This window comes from Acanthaster planci, linkage group LG01 (assembly GCF_054643075.1).
Source record: "Acanthaster planci isolate LZ-2023a linkage group LG01, COTS_SCS, whole genome shotgun sequence".
Taxonomy (NCBI): domain Eukaryota; kingdom Metazoa; phylum Echinodermata; class Asteroidea; order Valvatida; family Acanthasteridae; genus Acanthaster; species Acanthaster planci.
In genome coordinates, this window is record NC_141777.1 from 1,647,481 (window position 1) to 1,659,859 (window position 12,379).

Sequence of the window (12,379 nt, forward strand, 5' to 3'; positions counted from 1 at the left end):
TTTGACACAAGTAAAAAAGTGTGAGTCTCCATTTTCATATTCAACGTTTTAAAAATCGATTTTTAAAAACTTCGGCTTGTACACTTGTTTGCCGGTCTTGGTCTTTCTCACTAAACAAAAGCCGAGTCTTTGGTTTTGCACGTCCAGCTTTGCCTGCGCAATTAAATCTCGTTGCAATTCGCAACCATTAGCGATTAACCACGCTGTGTGTGCAGCGACTAATTTAGTGTATTCAAATTGAGTGGCGAAAGTTAGAGTCATTTGATATTAGGAAAATGTTGAAAAATTTATCTAATTTCTCCCCTGGCGCCTCCAGTATTTTCCCGGTGGTGAAAAGTCCCGGGGAAAAGTCCCGCTTTTGTGTGTTCGGGGCTCCGCGAGGGCTGGGTTGGGAAGTTGGGTCACGGGGTGTAATACCATAATTATTTCAAACACTCAGAGAGAGTAAGCTTTAGGTATTGCAATGCGTATTATCCCCTTTTATTTCTTTCATTTCTAAACAAGGTTGAAGCTTTCCTTCTTCATTTTCTTATTTCAAAAATTCAAAAACTAAATCAAATTATGTGCTTTGAATTTGATTTTAGTTTTCAAGTGTTTTTATACATTCTTAAACTTCCATGATGATGATCTGAAGCATACACCTTTGTTAGCTCAATAACCTATAAAACAATTCATATATACAAACCATTTAGCGAGCAGGATATGTGGAATACAATGTGAAGAGTTTGATAGTAATTAAAAATATGTTATCCTAAAACAGACAAACAAAACAAAATAAAACAACAAAACGTTCGTCTCTGCACAACATTTCGGAGATACTTTTTCGGTTTACATGTCTAGATGGCGTTATCCCAACATCTATTACTTATCACCAAATGTAAACCCTAACTTATTAGAAGTTATCGATATCAAAATGCCTCAGCTTGGAGGACTCTACCAAGAGTTCTAAAAAACAACATCAAAGAAAGTGAACTTCAGCTATGTCCTTTAGAGAGACAGTATTAAAGCAAAATTCTGTTAGAAATTAGTTTTACATCTCAGATATTAAACATACTCAACCAGAAATCATTAACGTTAACAATTAAAACACATCTACTCAAAATGCTGCCAGGACAGTTCAAACAAATGTTTAGAGACATGGAGTAATGCCAGGGATACCTTTTCGAATACAAAATAAGTTAACTGACACGTTTTAGCATGTGTCAAAAAGCTGGCTTCATCTACATTGCTAGAAACTGACGGAAGACGAATGTTAAAATACTTTTGAGTGCTAATGAAATGAATGGAATGCTAAGTTATTTTTTGACATGTTCGAAACCATTGTAAGATTTAAGCAATAAATCAACTTGTTCTGTACTTTTGTAATCAAAGTGAAGTCAAGTTGGATTTGACTCAAATTTAGCATAGTTAAAATCAAAACTCTGAAAAATGGTCAAACATTTGTGCTAGAATGAATTTTGTTCAGCTACAGCCCCCATGAGCATATCTTGACAATAATATCAGACATCAAATCATCATGAATATTAAAAAGGTTGGTTTCATCTACAAGTTATTCAGGACCGTGGTTGAACTCATGGCAGCTTCTTGGCCCGTTACTACGTAAGGTCTGATGAACATGGAGGATTGTTGGCCATTTGGAACCTGAAGGTGTAATGAATGACAAATGTAAATGCAATCATCCCTCTAGGCTGCTTGTACTTATGCTGTGTTCTAATCTTGTGTTAGCAGATTCAACAACTTGTTAACGTAGCTGTGTATGTACAAGGCGGGGAATTTTACGTAACCAGTGACCAAATTTTGAAGTGGATATCAACGCTTTCGATCAAATTTTTTTATGTGCTGCACAGAACTAGCTGCTGAAAACAGTTGCAGCACCAGACGTGTGGAACAAAACAACAAAAAGAATCAACAAAAGGAAATAGAAACTGCAAAGTGCAGCAATACCATTGCTTGTTAACTGATGCAATGGTTTTTATGTTAATCCCAAACTTTTAAGGTACGGATTTAAATGAGTAGTGGCCCGCACTATGAAAATGAGTCACAAGTCATGAAAGCCACTTTTGAGTAACAGCCCTTTAAAGAATCTTGTATAATGGAAATCAATAGAAAATGTCAACGTTTTTCACCGATAAAGTTTCCTCAGGATGCCCAAAACAAGTCGGACATCTGAACAAAGACATGTGGTTGCTCTTTGTAATGCAAGCTGACACCGAGATTCTGAAAAGTGGCTTTTTGACTCGAAGTGGATCATATATATCTGCCAATTTTTCACTGAGGTTATAATTTATCCCTCTGAACGCAAACTTTATTCTAAAACTTTTCTACTTACATCATCTCTACTGCGTCTGTAGCAACCAGCACCAGCATCCAAACGGGTGGACTGCAAGGCAAAGCTTGTGGAGACATGACTACCTCTAGGGTGATGGGGTGGCTCATCAGTGGAGGGTGACGAGGATCTCCAGGGAAGCACAGGCTGAGACACTTTGAGAAATGAGTCCCGTCCCTCCACATCACCTGCGTGCTTGGGCCCCTTCGTCTCCTCTAGGTGTTTGTGGAAGAAGATGCAGCAGGAGATGAACACACCAACCAGGATCAGGAGGAGTATCCCGGCAACCGTTACCATGGCAATGACCAATGGTGACCAAGCATTGTGAATCTCACAGCGGCTGCCAGAGTACACACTCTCACATCTACATTGGAATAAAAAGGTGAGACATTGCCTGTAGCCAGGGTACATCTCTACATGCATCTCAGACTTCATGTCATTTATGTCGGGTGACTTATCAAACTAAAGGCTTGCCTAAGCTTAGTATCCAAAATTCATCCAAACCAAAATGCTACTGCTATCTAAAAAATCAGCCAAAGCCCTTGTTCAACTAACTGGACACCTAATGGGAGCCAAATGGACACCCAATGGACACCAGATGGACACCCTATGGTAACCAAATGGACACCTAATGGAAACCAAAGGACACTCAGTGGAAACCAAATTGTACGGTGGCAGATCTCCACCAGGAATACACTTTTTATTTTACGGCATTATAACGCCCTAATACGGCGTTATGACGCCCTAGTTTATGCCGTATAGGGCATAGTAACGCCCTAATTTAGGGCTTAATAACACCCTAATTTTAGGCGTAATAATGCCCTATTAAGTCGATATAACGCCCTATTATAAAACGTAATAACACCCTAGTATAGCGTTATAACGCCCTATTTTAAGGTGTAATAACACCCTATCATGGCATTACAATGCCCAATTGGGGCGTAATAGCGTTCTGCTCCCTGCAGACAAAGGTGCTTTTATCACATACCTTGCAAGATTCGAACTGTCCAAGGATGGCCACAGTAACTACAAATACTAGGCGCCATAAGCAGAGCCACATGTGTTATTGCATGGACGCCGTAGAGCGTTATTACATCGTAATAGGGCGTTATAATGCCACAATAGGGCGTTATTAGAGCTTAAAATAGTGCGTTATTACGCCATAAAATAAAAAAGCGTACTGGCGGAGATCAGCCACCGTAAAATGAACACCCAATGAAAACCAAATGGACACCCAATGGAAACCAAATGTGTGCATTCGAGCCAGCTAGTCGTGTTAGCACGAGTATACTCCTAAGCACTCGAATGGCTGGAGTACGACCCAAAGGTTAGGGCGAGCATAGTCTCGCTATAGGGAGAGTACACTCCTGCACTCGAGTGTAATGGACACACATCCTACTTGTGTTAACAAGTGTAACTGCGCAAACACACTGAAGGAGTATACTAGTGTTAACGAGTAGCTCGCTTGAACGTACCCTACGGAAACCAAAAGAAAACTGCCAACCAGTTTGGGCTCAACATACGAATACAAATTCGAATTAAGCAAACGTCCAAGGCAATGTCATTTGCCAAATTTATTCTACCAAAACCCAACCAAATCTAACTTTGCCCTTCCTTCCTCATCAATGCTCAACAATATAAAACCCACAGCCTTACATGCACGTGCTCTCATATGTCACAGGATCTGGTGAACAGGTGCCGCCATTCTTACAATAACCAGCTGGACATACATCTAGAACATCAAAGAAAAGACATTCAGTGAATTTCCTCCATGGTATAGGTAGATTTTTCCGCTGCGTGAAAATCCGTTTCAGAATTTATCTGGAAATAAATGGAGGGGAAGTAGTGAGATTGTTCTCACCTGGGTTTGAGATGGAATCGGGATCATCATAATTTCTCCTACCTGTTTACATTGCAAAGAAAAGGTCCCGCCCTCCATTACTCTCTCTTAACCTGTGAAATTCACAATATGGACACGCTATGACTATGATCTAACACAATGTGACTTACGCCTAGCAACAGACAGGGACGACAGTCTGATATAGAGGGTGCTGCTTGCAATCTCGCCGTCTGCAGCAATACTCGCTCTCATTTGGTTGGTAACCACATCTTCGGTCACGTTGGTGTCCTCAGTGAAGACAAGGACGTATTGGACCCTGATACTACCACTGGACATGCTAACAACATGAGATTCGATGTAGGAGCTCTCGTCTGCAAAGATACTGTCCAGCTACGGTGGAGAAAAATACAAGTAAATTATTGGAAGGATGAAGTCATATAGTGTATATCATTTAGTGGAAGGGGCCAGTGAAAAGCCCAGAAAATGTGGACTTCTAACTCATTGTTAGGTGGTTCCTGATTTCTGAGGGAATGATTTCAGGATACAAATTTTCTATATTGTTTATATTTTTACATTATTATACTTTTGATATTCCTAGAGGGAAGTGTTTGGTAAAGACAAGCCATGTGCAGTAAAGAAATGGCTTTCGTTTTCGCTACATGCGAAAATTTTATTCTGATTCTCTGATATTTTCTGAGCAGACGTTTTAGAAAATTACGACTTAAACTCAATAATATCATTTTCCGTCCACTGTGGAAGAAATAAAAACAAGGCACAACTCTCTGCCTTACCACACCGATGACATCTCCAGCTATTCTCTGGTACTGGTCCGATGTTGGGTCTTCAAGATCCCGGGTAAATATAGCCTCTGAACTACCAATGCGCGTGATGGCAAATGACCCACTGAATTCCGATGTGGCTGAATAATAAATTACGGTGGAAAATCATTGGCAAATGAATATCCGACGGAGGAGATCCATTCTACTGATGCAAAGAGAGACTGAGGGATTTAACAGCAGAATCGTACAAATATCCAATGGCATCATTGATAGGAAAATCACTCCAGAAGGTCAGATCTTTGAGAACAGATCACAATTAGACAATTGTTTATTGCATGACACTTGGCCATCAAGCACATGCTCACCTAGGCAGGTGTCTCCAACAAGAAAGAAGCCGGCTTGACATCCACACAAGTAGCTTCCTTGCAAGTTGATACAGATGCGGTCAGCAGCACACGGGTTGTTCTCCACACATTCATTGATGTCTAGCAATGCGATAATTTAAGGATTTTGATTAGGAAAGAAACCTGGCACAGCAAATTTTGCCAGTCTACATTGCCTCCCTCGTGTGTGCCCTCAATAATCAAAACTTAACAACGCTGACTAGCTATTGACACCAAGGATTATGCATACCTGTTTCACAGTAGTCTCCTGTCCAGAATAACGTACACATGCAAACGAAGGAGTTTTCTTGCGGGACACAACTGCCTCCATTCTGACAAGACGTCTGCTGACATGTGGTCAAACCTGATGCAGTAAATAAAAGTGAGAATATACTAAAATAATTCCGGAGTCATAAACCATCATTCAGCACTTGGGTTGAAAATGAAGCTTGTTAGCTGATATAACTTTTCTTGCATTAAAATGGCAGTTTTGATTAAAAACAAAGGCTTAGATAATACTTTGGCCCTTTTTTGGTATTTAAGACTTTTTTCAGTCAAAACCAGTCACTTCCTGTCCATTTTTATCGTTATCTTATCTAAAAAGAATCTGCTGTACGTGTTATACATTGAACGTAACAAAGTGTGCAAAAACAGTATGGCGATTCTTGGTTTATAATGATATCATCCAGCAATATTGCACCACAGACTGTTCACATCTACAGGTATATGGTTAGCCTGTATACCAGCACTGCTCATTCTTGCAGTTATACGCCAGCTCAGCCATTCAGCATGAAATCAGAGGACATTAATAAAATGGTTCTAGCTACAGCACTGCTCATTCTTGCAGTACTTCACCAGCTCAGCCATCCAGCATGAAATCAGAGGACATTAAAATGGTTCAAGCTACAGCACTGCTCATTCTTGCAGTACTTCACCAGCTCAGCCATCCAGCATGAAATCAGAGGACATTAAAATGGTTCAAGCTACAGCACTGCTCATTCTTGCAGTACTTCACCAGCTCAGTCATCCAGCGTGAAATCAGAGGACATTAAAATGGTTCAAGCTACAGCACTGCTCTTTCTGGCAGTACTTTACCAGCTCGGCCATCCAGCATGAAATCAGAGGACATTAAAATGGTTCAAGCTACAGCACTGCTCATTCTTGCAGTACTTCACCAGCTCAGCCATCCAGCATGAAATTAGAGGACATTAAAAGTGTTTCTAGCTTAACACTGCAGGTTGACAACTACCTCATGAACGGGGCTGCTTTAACTTTGCATGTTCTGTAAAATAAGGACAGAGAAGGACTAATCATACAAACCTGAGATAGTTTACCCATTCCTGTGTTGGTCAACAGCCCATCAGGTGGCTTATATTAAATGGCTGATAAAACACCAACCAGCTTCCAAAGGCCCAACCAGTCTTATATATACTTGAGACCAGTCAAACACACGTCTATTACCTTTAATATAGTGTTCCTTTCTGCGTCTAATATCCACATTTTAAAACTGAAAAAAAAACTTCGCAATTGAGACAGACCTAGAATCTGAAAAAATATGAATTGTGAAAATTTACACAAGAATTGTAATTCCTATTTGATAGAAACTGGACGGTACTTACTCAGCATGAATGTGCCTGGATCAATCTGGTTACCGGTATCAAACTGGTTCTCAAGTGGTCCAAGAGCAGCATAAAAAGCATCTGATATTTGGGTATCATTTGGCGCAGGGGAGCCAGCGAAGTAAATAACAAACTCTATGAGAGCTTTGTCACTGGTTTCAACCGAGCTGCCGGTGACAGTTATGCCGACAAAGTCATCGCTGACTGAACTGGTCCTGAAAAGTCTATCCATCTGATGAAAGAATGAGGGGCATTTTGAAACTCCAAATCACCTCAAAGAAAGCTATGGGGACTCAAATCCTTCTTACTCAGATGCAGCATATAGTAAATAAAATCAACTTCCATGAGCAAGATATCATCAATTTCGTCATTACATTAATGATGCAAGGGGCAGACAACTTCAAAACTCCATTTTTCATTTTCGCAAAGATAAACCGAAACGACTACAACTTGGACACGTACAAAACGCACTGACGGGAAAGGCATATATAACTAGGTCAATTAATTTTGCATTTTTGAAAAGCGACAGACATCTTTTCAGCTCGAAAACCCTTGAACAAAGGGACATACATGTATAGGAAAACCTGAATTTTCGTTTTCACAAAGAGGGTCTTACCAGTAATAAATACTGGCCAATTAAACATTGTTTTATTCTAATTATTGGACTCAAAAGTTTACCTTCCAAAAATTATGTGGAATTCTTTACTATATCGAGTTGTTACAAATAACTTTTTTAACATTGAAACTCTTCCTGTGATCATCAAAAATTATTTTTTGTCGAAATCCATGTCCCCCCCAGAAAATTATTTGACGATCCGGGTGTTTGTCCATGAGCATCTGGAGCAGAATAATAGACCACTACTCGTCATGAGTATTTTGCTAATCTGTTTCCACGTGCACCGGGAGCACAGCCTCAAAATGATGTCTACATCTCCTTTATTTCTTTTTTTGTCATTGGTGAGGTGGTATTTTCCGTTCAGAGCTCTATCTGATACTAACATCACTTCTGAGCCCAGGTAGTGTAGTCTGGACATCGTTAGCCATAAATGGGCTGGTCATGGAGCCAATCCTTATCAATGCTACACTACCCGTGGTCTCATATGTTGCTGTCAAGAAAACAAAAAAAGATAATACAGTCATTAACAGCAAATTTCAGCGCACAGAAGGGAGGCAGAGCTGTTTCAGTTTCAAACATATATTGAACATTCCCAGGTTTTCATCACTTGAAGTTTACCACATCTATATCAAGTCCCCTAATCTTGTTTTCAATTTATCACTTGAAATTGAATTGGCTAAATGGCCGATGATCTAATAACAAATTTTCACAGCACGTCGGGTAGATTTTTATTTGAAAATTGATGGAAAAATGTGATGTTTTATGAAAACATTAGTAAAACTTCATTCAGTTATCCTGTAGGGGATTTAAATTCTGGTTAATGATTCACTGACACAATGTCTGCAGACCATAAAACTTATATCACCTGGAAATCTTTTACCAAATGAAACAAAATTTCTCGCCAAGATAAAACGGTCAACTTACGGAGTGTTTCTTGCACGACCACGGAGAATGAGCACGTGTCTGTGTTCCCAGACATGTCTGTTGCTGTATATGTGACTTGAGTTGAACCAGTTTCAAACTCATCGCCCGGATTTCGGTTAGATGTCAGAGTAAAGTTATTGGTATCGTTTGCCGTTGGTGACGTCCAGTAGACAGCAGCTACGTCACTGGTGGACAGGACGTAGACAGTTTGGCCAGATGGACAGTCCATAATGACTGGGTCCCCACGATCTGTAAATAAACAGGATTATCTCAACAGAATGCAAATTCGTGTTTATCTTTCGTTTAAGAAACAGCAGTATCCGAAGACTGCATCATCAAAATCAGTAAAGCAGAAATTTGAAATTTGGAGTTGTTTGTGACCGTGGAAACCTCACTATCTAAGATACAGTTAATATTACATACAAGCACAATGCAATAGTGCCAACAGCAATGAACCATCCAATTTAAATGTGCCCTACACTCCAGGAGGATCCGAGGTTAAAATATCTTAGGGCTCAGATAAAAACATTTACCTTCCACAGTAATGACAAAGACACACTGGGCAGACTGACTGGCCGAGTCGTAGGCTGTGAAGGTGACAGTGGTGTCACCGATTGGGAACTGAGTGCCAGGACCGTGACTACCAAACAGCATTGGGCTGCTGCGGTCATCAGTGGGGTTTGGATAAGAGAAGCTGACTGTGGCGTAGGACTGACCAGGATCAGTCGGCACCACAGTGCTGGAGGGGCAAGAGATGAACTCTGGAGGGGCATCATCTGAAGATTTCAACCAAACAAAAGCTACATGAAGACACCCATCTGTATTTCAGGCCATCAATGTTTGGGATTTGATTGGCCATCCAACAGCTGGTTTTTTATGTATACGTGTCTACATCCACGTAACACACTGCTTGCTAAAACAAAAGCCATATACCACGCCAAAATAAAGCCTGAAGTAAATCGACCAGACCAACCAAATCATTTCTCAATTTTCTACTGCACACACTTTGTCCCTGTCCTGGGGCAAAAGTTCAACAAGTCAGGTCTCTTTCTTGTTTTATAGAAAACACAACATGAGAGCTACAACCTTAGCAGCTATCACCCTGTTAAAAATTGGAAATGTGCCAAAACGCTCCATCCGTGGTGGTGGTGATATGTCATTTTTACACCCTAGAAATCAGTGAACGCTACAGTTCTCTCTCTTCAAAACTTCTCATTTGTCAAAATTTAAAGATCTTTGAATTGTTTGATTGTCATTTGCCAGTAATCATCAAAAGTCTAGTTACAAAAAACACGACAGAGACACACATGCAGCCAAAAATATAAATAAATGAAGAATTTCATACTCTCAATGGTAATTTGAAATTCGCAATTAGCCGTGTTTCCGCTGGGATCCGTGGCAGTGTAGATGACGTCATACATCCCCACATTCAGCATTTCTCCCGGGGCATGGTTATCATTGGCTTGCAAGGTGAACTCCCTTGAATTATCTGAGGCTGTGGGCGGAGTCCAACTGACAACTATGGGGGCATTATTTATGGTGACCCCATTAATGTTTGCAGGGCACCCTACAATCACCGGATCTTCTTGATCTACGAAAAGAACAGAAAGAGACACACGTTTTCTTTCATCAGAAACCTTGTAACATATTCGGCCCAGCGAATCTATGGACAAAATGCTGTGATGGTACCAATACAGAAGAATATACCTACAGCTGTCAATACAAGCTGATATGCCATGAGGGCATTTACAGCATAAAATTCAGTGGCAACATTTCAGAAATCTATTATTGTGAAGTGTGCCTAATTCACAAATACCTGTTAATTTTTGCTTCTGTAGGAAGAACAAACTAGTCTATTAGCGTGGTTTCCCCTTCTTATAAGGAGTTGGTTGGTTAACAATTCACGTCAGGCAAATTAGCTGTCAAAACAGAGCCCACTTATGTCCGTTGTTTTAATCCTAAAATTTGGACTTTTTCAAACTAAGCTAGCTGTTTCATGACTGAACTTTTCCAAACATGATCGTATGACATGTTGAAAAAACTCTTCCAAGCTTGGTCAGAATACGAAATAAAGTTTGGCAATATCATAAAAACTAATGTCACAGGATCTTCCCTTTCCAGGTTCTTTAAGGATTACTGATTGCATAATAATAACTGAAATAGTTAACAGCTACGTCTGAGAAAACGGAAATTAAATTAAGAATACAGAATGAAATATTAGGTCAAATACCTAGCACAGTAATGTTGAATTCACAGAATGCTGTCTGCCCAATGGAGTCCGTTGCTACATATATCACCATCCACATTCCAATAGCGAACTGTCTGCCTGGCATATAGCCACTCTGCTCAATGACAATAGGTGTACTGCGGTCATCTTGGGCCTGAGGCACAGCCCATGTCACCAGAGCGTAGGACTGTGTCATGACGGTGCTGACCACAATGTTGGATGGGCAAGATGTGAAGAGTGGGGGAGAGTCTCCTGAATTGGCTAGGGGTTTGCATCGTAAAGAATTTTAGAATGCGAACTGTGTTACCAAATAAAAATGGGAAAATTAGGAAAAATTTAAGACATCTGATAAATAAAATTAGACTGGCTAAACACTGCGTAAGAAATAAATAAAAGTGCATTCTATGTCCATGATTTCTGTATAATATAATAGACTTAAACAGATAACCAGTGCACAAAATGGACTATTTTTTAAGTTGCAATCTCACTTGGCAGTGAGTTCCGGAATAAATTCAGTTAATTTCAAAGATCATTTATGAAAACAGATTCAACTGCCTCAGCCATGTTGGTTGGCATATAAACACACAGGGATTTCCTCTCTTTTAACGCAGAAGGACATTTAGACATGATCTGATGATTTCTGTTTCCAACGCCAAGTGACGTCTACACTCATCCCTATGCTTGAGTTTTCCCACTGAGTTCATACACATACAAGTTTAAACTAGAATGTGGAAGTTGAGCTTGTATACATGGTTGTAGCAAATTGTTCTGCAAAACTGCGGTTTAAGTTTCAAAACGGTGAATTAAAGATGTCATTTGAAAGGATGTGTTGGCGATATCTTGACATTTCAAACAGTGTTTTTCAGGGGGGGAGCGAAAATAATACTGTGCCTAAGACAAATTTGTTGTTGAATAAGACCATCATCAAGACATTAAAGTCGAAGGCCGTCAGTTTCGTTGTCCCCTCGATAGAGGGAAACATGGTCACACTCACCAATGACAGTGATATTGACATTGCAAGTGGCCATGTTTTCAGCGTCATCCATGGCGGTGAATGCAACAAGGGTTGTGGATCCAACATCGAGCATTGCCAAGTTGTAATTAGTTGATACAGACGGTGGGCCATCATTATCGGTGGCGATTGGCATGCCACTGGTTGGCACAATGACGTTACCAAATGCGTCAGCCATGAATTCCAAAGTGACAGGGCAAAACGTGAACACAGGATCCTCATTATCTGAAAAATGAACCAAAACAGTAGAGTGTTGTAAAAACCAAGCCTGTGAAAGGGTCTAATGATTGTCCTAAACGTAATGCCATGTTTTCATTAATAACAAAATCGACTCATAACAAAGGCTAGTTCTGTAACGATTCTTGGGGGTATTCTTCATCCAGATGCCCAACAGTAGAATGGAAAATACTGAAATCCATGAATGTCCTTGAATGCTACACAAACACTTATGGGAGATAGTACTTACAAAATCATGGACTTGCCCACAAAGGGGAGATTGCAAAGCCTGTGATATGTTGCCACAAAGGACTGGCAACATGGTGTTATGGCCTTGTATCAAATTGAATTGACAAGGCTTTTCTATACTAAATGAAACCGAATCACTGATGGCTATTTATAGTGTTGCAGACATCTAGTGGACTAGATATGCTTGC

At 40.1% G+C, this 12,379-nt stretch overlaps 1 protein-coding gene across 1 annotated transcript in view; it reads right to left on the bottom strand.

Annotated features, from left to right (window-relative positions):
- Positions 1 to 450: 450 nt before the first annotated feature.
- LOC110977639 (uncharacterized) overlaps positions 451 to 12,379 on the bottom strand; it is a 66,741-nt gene continuing 54,812 nt past the window's right edge. Inside the window, exons 60-73 of the mRNA XM_087133548.1 lie at positions 11,709 to 11,951; positions 10,718 to 10,975; positions 9,833 to 10,078; positions 9,021 to 9,263; positions 8,488 to 8,736; positions 7,947 to 8,053; positions 6,948 to 7,179; positions 5,579 to 5,692; positions 5,311 to 5,430; positions 4,958 to 5,085; positions 4,337 to 4,556; positions 3,983 to 4,058; positions 2,330 to 2,690; positions 451 to 1,641 (exon numbers count right to left, since the gene is read on the bottom strand). Coding sequence (XP_086989674.1) covers positions 1,543 to 1,641; positions 2,330 to 2,690; positions 3,983 to 4,058; positions 4,337 to 4,556; positions 4,958 to 5,085; positions 5,311 to 5,430; positions 5,579 to 5,692; positions 6,948 to 7,179; positions 7,947 to 8,053; positions 8,488 to 8,736; positions 9,021 to 9,263; positions 9,833 to 10,078; positions 10,718 to 10,975; positions 11,709 to 11,951 — 2,696 coding nt within the window. The 3' untranslated portion in view covers positions 451 to 1,542. The remainder of the gene's footprint in view (positions 1,642 to 2,329; positions 2,691 to 3,982; positions 4,059 to 4,336; positions 4,557 to 4,957; positions 5,086 to 5,310; positions 5,431 to 5,578; positions 5,693 to 6,947; positions 7,180 to 7,946; positions 8,054 to 8,487; positions 8,737 to 9,020; positions 9,264 to 9,832; positions 10,079 to 10,717; positions 10,976 to 11,708; positions 11,952 to 12,379) is intronic.